The following is a 19,954-nucleotide window of genomic DNA, read 5'->3' as shown; positions in this document are numbered from 1 at the left end:
CTTATAGTAAATGAGATGTTGCTGTTCTGGTAAAAAGTCTTTTCAAACACATTTTAGAACAACCAGGAGTAAAGAAGAACTGTACCCATGGACTGCTTTACTAAAGAAAACAAAAAACTTTTCCAGTGTTCAGTTGCTGTGTTCTCATAGTACATTATAATTTTTTCCCTGCCTTTCAATTCCTCTATCTGTCAAAAATCAGTGGTTTCCATACAAAGTGAAGGCCAGACGTCTATATAGGTTTTCAGTTTTCAACCTACAGTTGTTTGGCAGAATTTATGCTGCTGCGGATGGCCTCGATCCCTTTTGATGGACAGCTGAAATTGACACTCTCACTACATCCTTACCGGGGCACTTCAAGTCATTACTAATTGCAGGGAGCAGGGAGGTTTTTTGGTTTGGATGAGGTAAGATAATTATTTTCAAGGGTTCCAGGTTAAGAGCAGGAGTTAATCGATTCCAGTTCAGAGGTAATTAGGGCCTGCTGATGTAGCCATGCAGTTTTCTCATTGTTAGGGGCCTATAAAACAGGACAGGCTTAAGGTGAGGCCAGAGAGCACCCAGCTGCTGCAGTGGCCATCACCTTCAGAAATGGTGAGTTTAAACTGGACAACTATCTGTCATGTTATTTCAGAAATATTATTGTCTTTTTATTACCATTTATTATAGTCTTAAGGGCTATTGGGCTTTGTCTTAATAAATCTCATCTTCTGACTTAAAAAAGGAAAACATAATGCATGAAGAAAATGTTTTTATGTTTTATGTGTAGTCGATCTCAAATGGAACACACGACGGTTTGAAAGAAGAACCATCGCCAGTATCTTCATTAAATGAGGAGACTCCCATCTGTGCTCGATGTACACAGGAAATACAGGACAGATACTTGTTAAAGGTGCTTATGAGCTTCTGTGAAATAGCAGCAAAAGACTTAACAGAGTGCACTTATTGTAATAAATGTACCAATGAAAATGAATATTATTATCGTTATTAATATTAATATTATCCTGTTAGTAGAATTAGTGCTGGTGCTTTTACTGCAATTCCATCAAATGATATTGTATGATCTTATATTAGCCTATTATATAAATAGACAGATGATGAGTACTAGCAGTTCTATGGTTTTATAGGTTGTTTTTGTCACTGATTAGTAAGTGCTTTCTGAAACAGATGACAGATGAAGACTGTTTTTCAGGTGAACGATTTAACTTGGCATATAAAATGTATGAAGTGCTCCGTGTGCAGAACACCTTTACATCAACACAACAGCTGCTACATCAGGAATCAGGAGATTTTCTGTAAGATGGATTATAACAGGTGAGCTTTGTTTGGATTTCTTATTGAAAGACCCTGTAACTTTTTGTAATACAGGCACCTAAATTCTGACTGCCAGTAAAAATACTCGCAAAAGGCTTTATTTATTATTAAGAACAAAGTTATTGTAGACCTCATTAATACATAAGAAGACAAGAACATTGGGCCTCATTCATCAACACCTTCCTACACATAATTGGACCTTAAAACCACTGTTGTACCTTTGACATTTACATTGTTTGTACGTTGATAAAGGAGAAATGTGCCTGCACAGAACCTTTATTTCTAACAGTGAAAGTTTTAGCTTAAATGTGTTCTTGAGAAAGGTCCTGAGAAAAAGTCTATGTCAGATTCATGACGCGTTCTTAAACCGCAGAATTGTTCACACCTTTGTGCTCTTGAGGTTGTTCGATTCTGTTCTTACCTAAGAACTCATCCCAAATTAGAAAACACTGATGAATGTCAGAATTTTTGCAAAAACTGAATAAGTGGGTTTTAAGAAGAAATTTCTTCTTAAGAATGGTTGGTGAATAAGACCTATTTTTCTAATGTCACCTATGAGATCTAAGAGATGGTTTATATCAAAATAATGAATTTGTTTCATTTAGGTTTAGATAAAAGACACTGTAAATGTGTTACAACTAATGAGTTCTCCATTTGAACTAAATGCACTTATAAATTTGTACTTGCTATAGTTTTAAACCTCCAAGTGTTACAACAACAAAAGATAATGTGAGGTCTCAGATAATGAAAACACTCATTGCAGCTTCATTTGTTTTTCAGTACCTTTGGTATTAAATGTGCTTGGTGTGGCCATCACGTCAGCGCTACTGACTGGGTCCGCAGAGCCAAAAACTACACATATCACCTGGCCTGCTTCGCATGTTTCTCCTGCAAAAGACAGCTGTCAACGGGAGAGGAGTTCGGCTTAGTGGACAGCAGAGTTCTTTGCCGCATACACTATGACATTGTGGTGGAAAGTGTGGCAGCAGAGCAGGGTCAGTTCAAAACATTTGGGGATATTACTGCTGTTAATTGTGCTGTTACATTACAACACCTTAGGTTTCTGCATGCATCATGCAGGTTATAAGTAACTGCATGAACGCTGGTCAGTGCTGTTGTCCTGTATCTGTCCAGGTTCTATAGTGGCTAAATTACTGTGCATTGTCCCTGGAAATGTAAATGCTGTTACTACTTAACAAAATAAGAACGTTTTTCTGCATGAAAGCGTTATTCATCAATACTTTGGATATATTTTAACAAAACTCAGCTTCACACTTATCTAAGTATCTTTCTTGGTAGGATCTGTCAAAAAACTAATTTGACAGTTTTCTTTCCATACTATAGTTAAATGGAAAAAAATGGAAAAACATCTAGACGCTTAGTCTTAATGATTCCTGATATCACAACAAGGGAATAAAATGTGGGGGTTATGGTATTATTCACAAGACAAACCTGACTAGTTTTTAATTTGTTACATTTTAAATAATGTATTTGTGTAAGCTAAGTGTACCCAAGCTTATTATGCACAGTGCAGTGTTAATTATGATAATGTCACATACTTGCTTTAGTGTAATGGTAAAATATTAATTACAGGAGTGTGTGAAATCATTTTTTTTCCCTCTTGCGAATGTTCAGGTCTAGAGGGAGCTTTATCTTCGGACTACCTGTCGAAGCCTTCCAAAAGAGCCCGCACCTCCTTCACCCCAGAGCAGCTACAGGTATTCTAGCTGTTCCACACTGAAGAATAGATGCTTCTGCATCATGATGTTGCCCTTACAAGTCACTTTTTTCTACTCAGGTCATGCAAATACAGTTCACCCAGGATAACAATCCTGATGCTCAGACTCTGCAGAAACTGGCAGGCATGACGGGACTGAGCCGAAGAGTTATACAGGTAGAGCAACACCATGCAGTGATGCGAACATATATGTACATGTTGTGGATGGTAAAGTAAAGCAGTGCTCTGTAGCAATTCTTTCATTCTGTATTCAGGAACTGTGAAAACAAAAAACTCTGATTAACCTTTAAGCTCTGATATTATTACTGTCCAAAGAAAAATAAGTATCTCCAAAATAGTAACTTTACAGGAGAGGAAAAAAATGTTCTTAACTTTTAATGTAAGTTAATGTAAAATGTAATGTAGTTAATGTAAAAAGTATGTGAAAAGTATGTGTAATGTTAAAAGGTTTTATTCCAAGTATTGGTCCACTGATCGTGAATGTTTCATACAGTGTAATGAACAGATGATTGATGAGTTCAAAATATACACTCAAAAAATGGAGATACTTTTTTTGTGGACAGTGATGATATGCTGTCTGTGGGTCCATCACATTCTTCATTCTTACAACTAAATACCTTATATATTGGATTCGTAGTAGTTATCAAGCATCATATTGACACTGTAAAAAATTATCTGGTATTTAAGCTTATAAAAGCCATTTGGGTGCCTTAAAGGAGAATTCCACCAATTTTCAAAATTTCTGCTTAAATGAATGGTTTAGATATAAACAGTTATCAGAGTGGTTTAATGTAAAATGCACTGCTCTGGAGAAACTTAATGTCAGAATTGTTCCCAGTGGTGGTCATAGGAACCAAATGCCTGAAGCATTTAATGTTTCACCAAAAGTACATACATGAAATTGTTGCAAATAGGTTGCTTGATCGCTGAGACGTCGTTTTAGAGATTTTTGTCTAAGCTGTATTTTTACAGGAATTTATGGCATAATCATGCAGGTTGGCAAAACAGTACTCAATTTAACACTATTCTACCATTATCAACTTGTAAAAATTCAGAAGACGAGTAGGTTCACTGGTTACTTTGGAAACCAAATAAAATGGCTATATTTGCATTGGAGATGTTGAACTCCTGATTCCTATCACCACCATTATAAAGAAAATCTAGGGCTGTAAGTTTATCTAATTGACTTTGCACCAAAACACTCTGAATGACTTTATCTCACTGACTGAATTATACAAAAAAACAACTTTAAGATTATAAGATCATTAACCCTGAAATAATTCAGAACAACAAAAACATCTTTTTATGTTATCTGAACAAACTGGTGAATCTAAATTGGCTTGACAAAAGAATATCACGATAATGTAAAGTATGTGTCATTTTTTTATCAATAACTACACTTAGAATTTAAGGTTAAGAATTAACACATTCACAGGTTTGGTTTCAAAACTGCCGTGCAAGACACAAGAAGCACCCTGGCATGACGCTGGATGAGCTGCATTACTCACCATTCAGTAAACCAGAGTCAGCTCAGCTTGCAGCCATGCCTCAGCACATCAGCGGTGAGTGTCGGGTCACTAAGATTCAGCAGCTTTTCTTAAAAAACAACTTACTACTGTCTTATTTATGCTGCATCACATTGTCCAGCCACACTTTAATGCCCGCTGCCAATTACATTTTAGGACCTTTTCCAGATTGTGGGGCTGACAGAAATTAGGAGTGTAATGTTACATAAGAGTCCGTAAGATACAACAGTGTCTTAAAACAATACAGTTTTCATTACAGCAAAAATAAGTGCCTAAGTATGAGCCTTGTGTTTACATATCAATGTTTATATATATTAATGTTTGCACCATGCGCACAGCTTACATGCATGTGTACATGAAGCCTAACAGTGCATATATTTTCAGGTTTGATATGATTTTTAATTCTGTGCTTAAGATTTAATTAAAAAAATTATTTATGTTATAAATGTTAAAAATCAGTCTACAGAGCTCTGATCATATACTACATAGATTGGTTCACCATAAGAACTTTGTCAATACCTGCCCTCCTACAACATAAACCCCAAAATTACAACCCCTAAAATTTATAACTGATTTATGAAAAGCCCAGTCATTTGAGCATGAATGCAGCAATAACATAAGTCCCTATCCCTTCTCCCCCACTTTAGTCTGATAGGAGGCACCCAGATGTCTAGTTTTAATCATTGACAGTGGCTTCCATGCAAGATGGTAAATGAGAGATTCTCAGAAAAGATAGATTTGATTTTTTGATATGCACAGAAATCATTACATGCTTAATAGACGTGCTTTCAAAATGTCAGTTTAGGCCTGACGTAGGTTTTCCTTATGTACTATGAAATTTCTCTTTCAGAGTGACAAAGCTTTCTTATGACAGCAATACTTTTAAAGAAACTACAGAAACATTTTCTATGTTCATTTTTATGTCTTTCACAGATCAGTTACTACCTACAGCCACCCAGAGCTTTGCCATGATGGTACCTTTCAGTTACCAGCAGGACAGCTCATGCGTTGGAGAAGCAACACAAAGGGAGCAACATGATTGAATAATATATATTATCTATTCAGGTTTGAGGTTTTAGTGTGCATGTAAAGAAGCTAAGAATAATCTTAAGGTAAATGTGTATCATAAGACAAAAGAGCAGCACATTTTAAATGGAAAATAATATTATGTGTGTTTGAAACACACTATATCTCCAAAGGTTTGTAGACCTCTGCTCATCAAAGCCCAATCCCATTTCACTCCTTGCCCCTACCACTTAGCCCTTAGCCCTCTGTTTTGCGTGTTCACGTCTAGGGTTAGGGTGTCCCAATTTTTGTTAAGATAGATGGGTAGGGCGAAGCGTTAGGGCTACACGTCCCTCCAAACGGAGGTTTTTCAGAGGCACGCTCCAAAAGATTGTATCATCTTAGTTTAATGTCGTTTCAATGTATTATGGTCGTTTTCTTCATAACAAGCATAAAAAATCGCCAATAACATTCTAATGTCTCCGTAGCTACCTAGCTAACTTTCCTGTTTCCCTGCACTATTTAAGGTGGAACGGGAAAATTCGAACAAGAAGCTGGTGAATAACTGACTTCAGCTTTGTATCACCAAAGAATTAGTGGTGGGCGATACCCCCTCTTTGAAAGCATGTGATGCCCTAAATGTAACTACAGCCCAGCAGTGAGGTTGCTGAACTTTTCCCTTCTCTGCTATCACTGAAGACGGGCTGGGTCGCCTACAGAGCACCGCTAGTAATGAATATTGAAGCAAGTTTTTTTTTTTTCTTTAATTTGAGGGTTGTCCCATTTCGTAGGGCAAGATTTCAACTACTACGCCTTGTAACTCAGTTCCAAGGGGTTAGGGTGACACTCGAAAACAAGAGGTAGGGGCAAAAAGAAGAAATGGGATTGGGCCCAAGTGTTTCTTCTGAAGTCAAGGTTAATAATAGGGAGTTTGTCTCCCATTACTGCAATAACAGCCTCTACTTTTCTGGGAAGTCTTTACCCTAGATGTTGAAACATTGCTGTGACAAGTAGTGATGTTGAATTATTAGTTCTGGACCATACATGCCCAATTACTTATACCCTTCTAGCTGACACTAAGCATTGGGCATGCCGACCATAGGCACAAGTGCAGCTGCTCTGTAGCATCCCATTCTACTGGCAATGCTTTTCTATGGAGATTATACAAGCTGAATGTGTGCAACTGAAACCTTAATGTAAATTAATGCATTATTTAGACAGAGCGTCTGGATACTTTTGGACATTATGTGTAGTCTATAGGATAGTACTGAATTGTGTGCATTGATATAACTTGTTTAAAATTTGCAATAGATGAACAATAATAAACAATTCCTTGCTGGACAATACTTCAAGATCTATGATTATGCAGTATAATATTTGCATGCATACAAAAAGGTTTTAAAGAATACTGAATATTGAACTTAGATGCTTTTACAAAACTATCCCAAATCGTTTTTAAGTCACCGCAATATTCTTTGGTATGTAATGAGGGAGCTTTAGGTTGAAGGTCTTCAGTTTTGGCTTTGTGTGTTTAATAGATACCACAATTCCCCCAATGGGCAATCTAATGATGTCCATTATAAAATTCATTCTCTGAGCAATTTAATGGTGACCATAACAGGCACTGAACTCAGCATGAGTTATTGATCACTCATTGATCTGTCTTTTCTTGAGGCCATTTCTTGAAATATTCCCAAAGTGTTTTATTGATTAGCCTGCACTTAGGCCTGCTGAGAAATTGCAGCTTTGTAAAAAGGCAAGGCGATACAAAAATGACCAGAAAATTATACAGTAATGACCACACGCTTCTGCTCATTCATGGGTAATTTGTGAACTCTGCCTCGGAAACACTGAGACAAAGTGATTAAAAAAATGTTCAAATCTGCACCATCTCTACACTCTATTGTGAACAGAATGACTTCAAAGATGAATATTAAGGGATCACATGCAGTACAAAGACAATGTGAGAAGCTAATTTATCACACAAAGTACATTTTGCATCAGCATTACCTTAAATCTTGACTTACACTTACCTTCACGTCACTCTTAGCTCGTTGGTAAGTTGGTGAAAAAGGGCCTTTATCCGTTTCACACTTTGATTCCATTTGACTTTGTATCAGCATACATGAACCTTCTTCACTGTTCACGTCTTCTTTTTCATCCAGATCAGAAAAGACAGATCACAATACAGTTGGTATTGTCAAAGTGTCATTTTGAAGGAAAAGTGGTTTGTCCACTGTAGGTACACACTTTAAAAAGATGGTTCTTCAAAGGTTCTTTAGTAAAGGCAATCATTCTATTTAGAACCATGAATTCTATATAGAACCATTTCATGTTTAAATTGTTCTTCGCATGGTGAAATGGTTCTTCAGATTGATGGAGAACGTGTTGTATATGGTTCTATAAAAAACCTTTTTGAAAATGGTTCTATATAGCACCAAAAAGGGTTCTTCTATTGTTTTGATGTCATTGAGACCCATTATATAGAACCATTTGCAACACATTCTCCACCATTTCACCATGCAAAGAACCATTTAAGCATGAAATGGTTCTACATAGAACTAATGGTTCTAAATAGAACATTTCCTTTACTAAAGAAACATCTTTTTAAGAGTATGCATGTCAACATCTGTACATGATGTGTATGAACTATAAAACACACAAAAAACATTGCAAAGAGCAAAAATGTTACTACTGCATATAGAAATAGCACTCAAGGTGTATTTACATGTTTGATCCACATGATGGCTCTGACAGCTCTAGCTGCAAAGTGCTGTTGATGTGACGCAAACTGTATTTAAGACTGATTTATCCAAGAGAGATACTGTGATATGAAATCACTGTTTCAGACCTTTTGCTACATAAGTTGAACACAGTTCAGTTCTCTCTGCATTGAATTTTAAAAATGGGATTGAGAGGAAGAACAGCTATACTTTTTTTTAAATTGAGTTTATTAATTTACAATAGTTCTTTATTAATTTTAATTTGTCTTATGATGTATTTAATGTAATTATGTAATGTGTTAGCAAGCTGTCTCTCTAGCTTGTCCAATATGGTGATAATGCAAAAGTATCATTAAATATTAAAACAATCTTTCACAATTATTAAGTCAAATTTACCAATGTCATTCACTGGTTAACTCTGGCCAAGGGGCATAGGTGCACCTGAATCAAGTAAATTTAATTCATTACTTTTTTTTCCAATAAACAACGTCAATATTTCATTTAGACAGGCCCTGAAGTCATTCATTTAGGCTGTTCCATACATCCATACAGATTTCTTCTCTGCTCTGTTGTTATATGTTTATTTATTTATTAAAATGGAATGTAAAACAGCATAACTGTATGTTCTACAGAAACACTGTTTACACTTGGTGAGGCTTTATAATACCAAACCTTTCGTACAGAGGGCAATACTGATGGAATTAACTACATTTTAATTCTGGTACTTTTAAAGGACCTACGAACTTTGTAAGAAGCTACTTAAGAGGACGGTATGATATTCAAACAATCAAAGTGTAATGTTCACTATAACAAACTACATGAGATTAAACTGTCCTGCTTCTGAAGAGAATCTCAACTATAAAAATGAATATATGCATATAACAAATAGAAAAAATACCCCAGAATTCAATGCAATTATTTATTTACTTATTTTGCTGGTGCTTCTGTAGTAATTGAAAGTGTTGGTCTTGGGCATCAGGGTGGTAGGTGGTTTCTTATACTTTGGTGCTTGTTGTCTTGAAGTCAGCAGCTTCAACTCCCACTCTTCTTCATCCTCCTACTTGGGGCTTGGGGAGATGGGACACACAGGAAGCAGATGATTTCCTGCTCATTCACTGAGGGAGCAACATCAGGTCCTTGAGAACCATCATCATCCTCAGTGACGGCGTTGCATCTCTTCCTGCTTTTGGCCTTTGTTTTGCACCTCTTTTCACTTTGAGCCTCGTGTTCTTATGCTGGTTCGTCTCGTTTGTGCTGTTCCCTTGACTTTCACCTTCCAGCTCAGCCTTCCTAAATGCTTTCACAAAGTCAGCAGATGGGGTCAGCTGAGTGTCCCCTGAGAATTTCGGATCTCTCGTCACTCTGCTGGACAGTGGAGGAGCTTAACTGCACCACTTGGACCAGGTGTATGGCATCGGTCTGAAGGTCCGCTGCCGACCGATCTGCACTCTCGGCCTGTGGGCTGGTGCAGCCTGCTGCCTGGCACGGTGGGGACATGGCTGAGGAGGAGGGCTTGGCTGAAGGACAGGTGATGGAGGAGGAGTCAGGCGGATCTTCAGATCTTCATGTCCAGCAGGACTGAAACACATCTTGAGTGGAATGGCCACACCCTGTACTGTAACGTCCAGTGAGCTCGCTTGTGGCCTGGGCACAGGAGCTGCAGCCTGGACGAAGATGGACTTCCTGGAGCTTCTCGGTGGCTGGGGCTTCTTTAAAACAGCCTCATCAGCAAGCGTTTCACCTGCCTTTGGACCAGTGTTGATGGTGATGCCTTTACAAACAAACGAGTTTACAGCTTCACCCTTCACAGGCAGTGGTGGAAACTTGGTGGGCCTTGGCTTCTTTGGAGGGTTCTTTACAGTTTTGCATTCTTTCTCCCGAATGTCGGGGAAAAAAGAACCACTGTTGATTCTAAAAGCAGGTGCACACACAGCCAAAGAGCAATAATAAGAATGCAGTATCACTGGCCCAACAGAATCTTCTCTATACAACATGTGTGCTCCATACTTTTGGCCTTCATTTTGCACCTCTTTCCAAAGTTCACTTTGAGCCTCGTGTTCTTATGCTGGTACGTCTTGTTTGTGCTGTTTCCTTGACTTTCACCTTCCAGCTCAGCCTTCCTAAATGCTTTCACAAAGTCAGCAGATGGGGTCAGCTGAGTGTCCCCTGAGAATTTCGGAGCTCTTGTCACTCTGCTAGACAGTGGAAGAGCTTAGCTGCAACACTTGGACCAGGTGCATTGCACGGTCTGAAGGTCCGCTGCCGACCAATCTGCACTCTCGGCCTGCTGGCTGGTGCAGCTTGCTGCCTGGCACGGTGGGGACATGGCTGAGGAGGAGGGCTTGGCTGAAGGACGGCTGATGGAGGAGGAGGCAGGGAGATCTTCAGATCTTCATCTCCAGCAAGACTGAAATGCACCTTGAGTGGAACAGCCACACCCTGTACTGTAACGTCCAGCGAGCTCACTTGTGGCCTGGGCACAGGAGCTGCAGCCTGGACGAAGGTGGACTTCCTGGAGCTTCTCGGTGGTGGGGGCTTCTTAAAAACAGCCTCATCAGCAAGCGTTTCACCTGCCTTTGGACCAGTGTTGATGGCGAGGCCTTGACAAACAAGCAAGTTTCCAACTTCACCCTTCACAGGCAGTGGTGGAAACTTGGTGGGCCTTGGCTTCTTTGGAGGGTTCTTCACGGTTTTGCGTTCTTTCTCACGAATGTTGGGGAAACAAGAACCGCTGTCGATTGTAAAAGTAGGTACACACACAGTCGGAGAGCAATAATAATAACGCAGTGGCACTGGCCCAACAGAAACTTTTTTATACAACATGTGTTCCTCATAGATCCACTGCTTGTAGCTCTCCTCCATATCTGTACCTCAGAATTTTTCACAGGAGAATCAAGAAAAAGAATTCTGGGGAAGCAGATGTGCAAGTTCTGTTTCTGTTTGATTCTTTTTCTAAAAGAAGAAAAAACTGTGGTGTAAAAGAATGAGTTTTAAAGAACGTGCTGTAAAACAGTGATAACAGTCTGCTCCGACGAAGAGTCAAATGCGTAATGCCGTCTTCTGTGCACGTCCAGCATTTATGTACCTGGCTTCCCATTATGATGTCATCAGCATGCCCATATTTGGACATAACGCGTGAGTCATTGATTACATTATGACCAAATAAGGCAATCAGCCACGATTTTCGTCAGACCGGAACACAAGTGGGCGGGGCACCTGTCAATCTTTTTCGGGTCCAAACAATCAAATACAACACTTTCGTTATCAAAAGTAATGACTATTAATTTTGAACGCAGTTTATTATATGTGTGCTATTTTATGTCTTTGTAGCCAAGACAGTTAGCTAAGCAGCTAGTTAGCTAAGCAGCTAATGACTGCTGGCTTATTTGAACATTTGTCAGTCAGCTGATGCTTTTGCAGCCTAAAATATACACTCGTATTCACTTTGCAAATAACGTTACTGTATATTTGCTTTGGGACATGAAGAGACCTGTTTAATCATAACCTGCCTTTGCCAACCGTCCCGTAAAATACGGAATCATCCCTTAATAGGCTCAACCAGTGCCCCCCACCTTAAGTTGTACAGCCCCGTGTTTACTGACTGTAACTCGTACAGTGGATAGAAATTAGATGAAGTTGAAGCAGCGTCTTATTCTCATTTCCTGTTCCACCTTAAATGATGCTGCACTTTCAGACGCATGTTCGGTCGCTAGCGTGCACTATTTAAGGTGGAGCGGATATTTCAGTAGGAAGCTAATATCAGAGAAATTAGCAAATGAAGCGGAACGACGTGGTGCTGCTAACACAGCAGACAGAGCTCCACTGAGTTTAATAGCTAACTTAGCTAGATAACGTTACTGTTTTCGCAATTTTCATACGTGAATTGTGTGAATATGGACAGTAGCGGCAAGAACTGCAGAGAACCAAGGTATGAAAGAGCTAGTTAAGGAGGATGGAGAGATTTCTGAGCAGGTGGGCGGTGAGAAATGCTGACAGGATGTTAAGTTACTCAGCTAACGTTAGCATCGTTTGTAGCGTACTGACTGTCAGGATTGTGTCACATTTAAGACAAAATCTTTCGTTAGTTTTCATTTGATCACTATCTAGCCACCTTGTGTATCTCAGCATATAAATAATAAATAAGAGATAAGACTAAGATAAGATAAAAAATGCACAGATTTTAGCTAGAAAAAATTAGCTAACCTATGTTGCACAAAGGCAATGTGTGTGTAGCAGGAGAAATACAGTTAGAATTTAAGGTGGGCTGGTCTGCATCATATAACTACCGTTCTGAAGACAAGTCCCACTCCGGTCCTGAGGGTTTGTATAATAATAACATCACATTTTTAACCCCAAATGTGGTTGATAGAGTCCAGTGTTGGGGAAGCTAATTTGAAAGTATAGCTTTAAAAGCTACCAATTACTTTACACTGGAAAAAGCTGAACTACATCAAAATTACCCTGGGGAGAAATCTAGTTTGGTTAACTAAAACTTCATAAAGAAGTTCAAACTACTTCGTGAAAGAAAAAATCAAACTGACAATGTGATGTGGTAAGAAATGATGATAAAATATAATACAGAAAAGTCACATCCCAGCAAAAAAAAAATGCCACACAATTGAGTTTATTGCAAAAGGTGCCCACTTGATCACAGGTCATACAACAACCAAAAAATAAATAAGCAAATAAATAAATAAATGATAAAATACTCCACTATTCGTGGGAAAACGCAAGGAATGTCAGCTTTTTATGGCCCACAATTGTTTGTAGTTTCAATAGATAACTACACAAAACTGGCAAAAAAAGGAATTTTACTACTTGAATCACTATGTAAATATGAATGTAGTTAAACTACCAGTAAACTACTTCTAATTAGATGTTGTTCACTCCTCCCCAACACTGACAGATGCACTGTGATTCTTTTTACTGTAAAAGTGAAAGTGCATCATATTTAATGTTCATATAATATAAAGAGTATGAACTGAGTAGTAAATAGTATTTACAAGTTTATTTGTAATAATAATACATACTGCAAATAGTATATGTTAAACTGTTCTTTTGCATAGCCCAAATAAAATTCTTTAATGATAATCACTCATATTCCTTTTGCTCAAAAATAAAAAATTGATCAATTTCAGGATTGTATGTTTTCTTATGATAATACATGGGCCTATAGATCCATGCCTGGTTATTGGTTAAGCTCCCCCACCCCCAACACCCACCAGATTTAATTCTAAAGTTATATCTGTATATACAGTATGTCTGCTACTGAACCGCAGTAGCAGCTCCAATTATTTGTGAATTGACTTATATCAGCTGGTATGTGTGGGTTTTGCTTCAGCATTACAATATATTTTTAACAAGCCTCGTCATCATCGTATGGACAAATGCCATTTTGAATTGACTTAAGTTGAACTGTTTGTCTGCATTAACTCAATAAATACAATTATTTGCAAGTACAATATGGTCACCAGTCATTTTGTAAAGTAGTCTGTGCAACAACATTTCAGTTTTTACAAGAATTTTCTATCAAATTTAAAATAGAGCAAAATAAATTCAGACAAAGCAAAACATGGTTATTTATAGCACCGTAAAGGGTTCTATGTAGAAACATTTTATATGGTTCTATATAAAACACTTTAAACAGGGGTCTATATAGCACCAAAAATGATTCCACTGTTGTTCTAAGCCAAAGAACCCTTTATAGTACTATATAGAGCCCTGTTTGCTAAGAGTGTGCTATGTAGGTCTTTCCCACCCTGTAACTGATTTGATTACTTGTTTGCACACCTGTATACAAATGATAAAGTTTTATTTTTTAAACTCTTTTTTTTCTCTCCTTCTAGAGGCCTAGCAGTGATGTAGATTTTACAACACTGACCTTTGTAGAAAATAGACCTCATGAAACATGGACTACAGCATGACTGTCCAGCACAGCACCAGGACCAACCATGCCAAAGACACTCAAAGACACTGGACACACTTTAATATTCGTCAAGGCTTCACACCCCTGATGATTTATTGTCCATTTCTTTATAAAGGACTAATGTAACATCACATGACCTTTACAGACTGAAGGGCACAGTGACTTCTGTCTGTTTGGAACTGACAGAGATCACGTTCCATGTTCTGGATCCTCACATTGTCTGTTCCCTGAGCAGAAACCTGAAGGTCTGCAGGGAAAAAATGAGAATCATATGAATCTGTTGTCCATTATCTATTAAACAGATCTCCCTGCTGAAAAAAACAACAAAGAACAGCATGAATTCCACACTGGTCTAAATTTGACTAAGCTGGATTATGCTGGTTTAGCTGGTCACCCAGCGTGGTTGTGCTGGTTAACCAACATACCAGCATCCAAACACACCTTTTGCTGGTTTTGGCTGGTCTATGCTGGTTTTATAGCAGGGATTATAAAAATATTATATAGATGTTTATTTGTAAAGAAACTTTGTTTATGTTACTGTTGGAGTTTTAATTAAATGTTTCCTTAAATCACTATCCTAATCATTAAATGAGTTATAATCATACAGATAAAGTTGATTAATAAAAGAATATTAATTCTCTCACTAGGGATAGGCCATGATTTGCTTGTGTAAGGGAGGTTTGGACATTGAGGAGTCCCCGAAGCTATAGAAGTGTCCAGAAGCCAGTAAGCACTGCTGACATAGTAAAAGATGAGGGCGAGCTGACCCTCAAAGAGCGAAGTAAGCTGATAAGAACCTGTAGAAACCAGTTTTTGGAGCCAGTTAATAAAGCAAGAGTTAAATTGCTCGCCTTGAGAGGATGGAACGGCTTGCTACAGCCAAGTTTTGAAAAAATTGATGTCATGTATGTTTGGAAATAAGGGTTTCCAAGGAAAGTGCAGAATCGGGATATAATGGGGACTAAGATGATGTGGTATTATGTAAAAGGGAGGGGTGATTACTTCTTCACCCCAAACAGGATATAAAAAAGGATGTTTTGTGATGATCTTTGCATTGTGGTTGTCCGGGAACCATCTTGCCACCTGAAGCTCAAAGAAGAAGACCTTTTCCTTCCTTCCACAAGAGCTGAAGTCTTTTATTCCACATTCTTTTATTTTTGTTGATCTTAGTGTAAGTGATTAGACTATATTTAGAACAAAACCATAGAATAGAACAGTTTAACTTTAAAGCTCATATGTTAGGGCCTTGGGCAAGGAGAAAATTGCTCTTGGTCCCAAAATTACACTTAGAAAACAACGCAGCATGATCATATTTCTGTCTCCCTGGAAATACTGTCGAGGCAAGTGGTATTTTCCAATGGCACAAGACCATTTCAAAGCCAGAAACTACAGATTTCTTCTCTGCTCTGTTGTTATATGTTTATTTATTTATTAAAATGGAATGTAAAACAGCATAACTGTATGTTCTACAGAAACACTGTTTACACTTGGCGAGGCTTTATAATACCAAACCTTTCATACAGAGGGCAATACTGATGGAATTAACTACATTTTAATTCTGGTACTTTTTAAAGAACCTACAAACTTTGTAAGAAGCTACTTAAGAGGACGGTATGATATTCAAACAATCAAAGTGTAATGTTCACTATAACAAACTACATGAGATTAAACTGTCCTGCTTCTGAAGAGAATCTCAACTATAAAAATGAATATATGCATATAACAAATAGAAAAAATACCCCAGAATTCAATGCAATTATTTATTTACTTATTTTGCTGGTGCTTCTGTAGTAATTGAAAGTGTTGGTCTTGGGCATCAGGGTGGTAGGTGGTTTCTTATACTTTGGTGCTTGTTGTCTTGAAGTCCACTTTACAAGATGATCTCCATCCTCAGAGTCTCAAATCAGCAGCTTCAACTCCCACTCTTCTTCATCCTCCTACTTGGGGCTCAGGGAGATGGGACACACAGGAAGCAGATGATTTCCTGCTCATTCACTGAGGGAGCAACATCAGGTCCTTGAGAACCATCATCATCCTCAGTGACGGCGTTGCATCTCTTCCTGCTTTTGGCCTTTGTTTTGCACCTCTTTTCACTTCGAGCCTCGTGTTCTTATGCTGGTTCGTCTCGTTTGTGCTGTTCCCTTGACTTTCACCTTCCAGCTCAGCCTTCCTAAATGCTTTCACAAATCAGCAGATGGGGTTAGCTGAGTGTCCCCTGAGAATTTTGGAGCTCTCGTCATTCTGCTGGACAGTGGAGGAGCTTAACTGCAACACTTGGACCAGGTGTATGGCATCGGTCTGAAGGTCCGCTGCCGACCGATCTGCACTCTCGGCCTGTGGGCTGGTGCAGCCTACTGCCTGGCAAAGTTGGGGACATGGCTGAGGAGGAGGGCTTGGCTGAAGAACAGGTGATAGAGGAGAAGTCAGGTGGATCTTCAGATCTTCATGTCCAGCAGGATTGAAACACACCTTGAGTGGAATGGCCACACCCTGTACTGTAACGTCCAGTGAGCTCGCTTGTGGCCTGGGCACAGGAGCTGCAGCCTGGACGAAGATGGACTTCCTGGAGCTTCTCGGTGGCTGGGGCTTCTTTAAAACAGCCTCATCAGCAAGCGTTTCACCTGCCTTTGGACCAGTGTTGATGGTGATGCCTTTACAAACAAACGAGTTTACAGCTTCACCCTTCACAGGCAGTGGTGGAAACTTGGTGGGCCTTGGCTTCTTTGGAGGGTTCTTTACAGTTTTGCATTCTTTCTCCCGAATGTCGGGGGAAAAAAGAACCGCTGTTGATTCTAAGAGCAGGTGCACACACAGCCGAAGAGCAATAATAAGAATGCAGTATCACTGGCCCAACAGAATCTTCTCTATACAACATGTGTGCTCCATACTTTTGGCCTTCATTTTGCACCTCTTTCCAAAGTTCACTTTGAGCCTCGTGTTCTTATGCTGGTACGTCTTGTTTGTGCTGTTTCCTTTGACTTTCACCTTCCAGCTCAGCCTTCCTAAATGCTTTCACAAAGTCAGCAGATCGGGGTCAGCTGAGCGTCCCCTGAGAATTTCGGAGCTCTCATCACTCTGCTAGACAGTGGAAGAGCTTAGCTGCACCACTTGGACCAGGTGCATGGCACGGTCTGAAGGTCCGCTGCCGACCAATCTGCACTCTCGGCCTGCTGGCTGGTGCAGCCTGCTGCCTGGCACGGTGGGGACATGGCTGAGGAGGAGGGCTTGGCTGAAGGACAGGTGATGGAGGAGGAGGCGGGGGGATCTTCAGATCTTCATCTCCAGCAAGACTGAAACGCACCTTGAATGGAACAGCCACACCCTGTACTGTAACGTCCAGCGAGCTTACTTGTGGCCTGGGCACAGGAGCTGCAGCCTGGACATAGGTGGACTTCCTGGAGCTTCTTGGTGGCTGGGGCTTCTTAAAAACAGCCTCATCAGCAAGCGTTTCATCTGCCTTTGGACCAGTGTTGATGGCGAGGCCTTGACAAACAAGCAAGTTTCCAACTTCACCCTTCACAGGCAGTGGTGGAAACTTGGTGGGCCTTGGCTTCTTTGGAGGGTTCTTCACGGTTTTGCGTTCTTTCTCACGAACGTCGGGGATAAAAGAACCGCTGTCGATTGTAAAAGTAGGTACACACACAGTCGGAGAGCAATAATAATAACGCAGTGGCACTGGCCCAACAGAAACTTTTTTATACAACATGTGTTCCTCATAGATCCACTGCTTGTAGCTCTCCTCCATATCTGTACCTCAGAATTTTTCACAGGAGAATCAAGAAAAAGAATTCTGGGGAAGCAGATGTGCAAGTTCTGTTTCTGTTTGATTCTTTTTCTAAAAGAAGAAAAATCGGTGGTGTAAAAGAATGAGTTTTAAAGAACGTGCTGTAAAACAGTGATAACAGTCTGCTCCGACGAAGAGTCAAACGCGTAATGCCGTCTTCTGTGCAGGTCCAGCATTTATATACTCAGCTTCCCATTGTGACGTCATCAGCATGCCCATATTTGCACATAACGCATGAGTCATTGATTACATTATGACCAAATAAGGCAATCAGCCACGATTTTCGTCAGACCGGAACACAAGTGGGCGGGGCACCTGTCAATCTTTTTCGAATCCAAACAATCAAATACAACACTTTCGTTATCAAAAGTAATGACTACTAATTTTGAACGCAGTTTATTATATGTGTGCTATTTTATGTCTTTGTAGCCAAGACAGTTAGCTAAGCAGCTAGTTAGCTAAGCAGCTAATGACGGCTGGCTTATTTGAACATTTGTCAGTCAGCTGATGCTTTTGCAGCCTAAATATACACTCGTATTCACTTTGCAAATAACGTTACTGTATATTTGCTTTGGGACATGAAGAGACCTGTTTAATCATAACCTGCCTCTGCCAACCGTCCCGTAAAATACGGAATCATCCCTTAATAGGCTCAACCAGCGCCCCCCACCTTAAGTTGTACAGCCCCGTGTTAAGTGACTGTAACTCGTACAGTGGATAGAAATTAGATGAAGTTGAAGCAGCGTCTTATTCTCATTTTCCCGTTCCATCTTAAATGATGCTACACTTTCAGACGCATGTTCGGTCGCTAGCGTGCACTATTTAAGGTGGAGCGGATATTTCAGTAGGAAGCTAATATCAGAGAAATTAGCAAATAAAGCGGAACGACGTGGTGCTGCTAACACAGCAGACATACCTCCACTGAGTTTAATAGCTAATTCATACGTGAATTTTGTGAATATGGACAGTAGCGGCAAGAACTGCAGAGAACCAAGGTATGAAAGAGCTAGTTAAGGAGGATGGAGAGATTTCTGAGCAGGTGGGCGGTGAGAAATGCTGACAGGATGTTAAGTTACTCAGCTAACGTTAGCATCGTTTGTAGCGTACTGACTGTCAGGATTGTGTCTCATTTAAGACAAAATCTTTCGTCAGTTTTCATTTGATCACTATCTAGCCACCTTGTGTATCTCAGCATATAAATAGTAATTAAGAGATAAGACTAAGATAAGATAAAAAAATGCACAGATTTTAGCTAGAAAAAGTTAGCTAACCTATGTTGCACAAAGGCAATGTGTGTGTAGCAGGAGAAATACAGTTAGAATTTAAGGTGGGCTGGTCTGCATCATATAACTACCGTTCTGAAGACAAGTCCCACTCCGGTCCTGAGGGTTTGTATAATAATAACATCACATTTTTAACCCCAAATGTGGTTGATAGAGTCCAGTGTTGGGGAAGCTAGTTTGAAAGCATAGCTTTAAAAGCTACCAGTTATTGCAAAAGGTGCCCACTTGGTCACAGGTCATAAAACCAACCAACCATGAATACATACATACATACATAAATAAATAATGTTAAAATACCCCACTATTTATGGGAAAACACATTTTTTATGGCCCACAATTGTTTGTAGTTTCAATGGATAACTACACAAAAATGGCAAAAAAGGAATTTTACTACTTGAATCACTATGTAAATATGAATGTAGTTAAACTACCAGTAAACTACTTCTAATTAGATGTCGTTCACTCCTCCCCAACACTGACAGATGCACTGTGATTCTTTCTACTGTAAAAGTGAAAGTGCATCATATTTATAATATTAATAATAATAATACATATTCAAAGAATATATGATAACCTGTTGTTTTGCACAGTCCAAATAAAATTCTTTAAGGATAATCACACATATTCCTCTTGCTCAAAAATACAAAAGCAATCA

General features: G+C 39.3%; 1 protein-coding gene across 1 annotated transcript; it reads left to right on the top strand.

Moving 5' to 3' along the window:
• The first annotated feature begins 215 nt into the window (after positions 1-215).
• On the top strand, positions 216-5,621 carry si:ch211-236k19.2 (LIM/homeobox protein Lhx6). The gene is made up of 8 exons (XM_036599103.1): positions 216-594; positions 770-892; positions 1,193-1,314; positions 2,095-2,309; positions 2,950-3,032; positions 3,113-3,208; positions 4,488-4,614; positions 5,512-5,621. The coding sequence occupies exons 1-8, from the start codon at positions 592-594 to the stop codon at positions 5,619-5,621; spliced, it is 879 nt and encodes a 292-aa protein (XP_036454996.1). The 5' UTR covers positions 216-591.
• The last annotated feature ends 14,333 nt before the right edge of the window (positions 5,622-19,954 follow it).

The sequence above is a fragment of the Colossoma macropomum genome, unplaced genomic scaffold (assembly GCF_904425465.1).
Source record: "Colossoma macropomum unplaced genomic scaffold, Colossoma_macropomum, whole genome shotgun sequence".
Classification (NCBI taxonomy): Eukaryota; Metazoa; Chordata; class Actinopteri; order Characiformes; family Serrasalmidae; genus Colossoma; species Colossoma macropomum.
This window is presented reverse-complemented; position numbering and strand designations above follow the sequence as displayed.

Bases quoted from the DNA above. Each gene is read 5' to 3' on its own strand.
- si:ch211-236k19.2 (XM_036599103.1), top strand. The intron at 3,033-3,112 runs GTATTCTAGCTG...TTTTCTACTCAG, and splicing joins TCACCCCAGAGCAGCTACAG to GTCATGCAAATACAGTTCAC. The intron at 4,615-5,511 runs GTGAGTGTCGGG...TGTCTTTCACAG, and splicing joins CATGCCTCAGCACATCAGCG to ATCAGTTACTACCTACAGCC.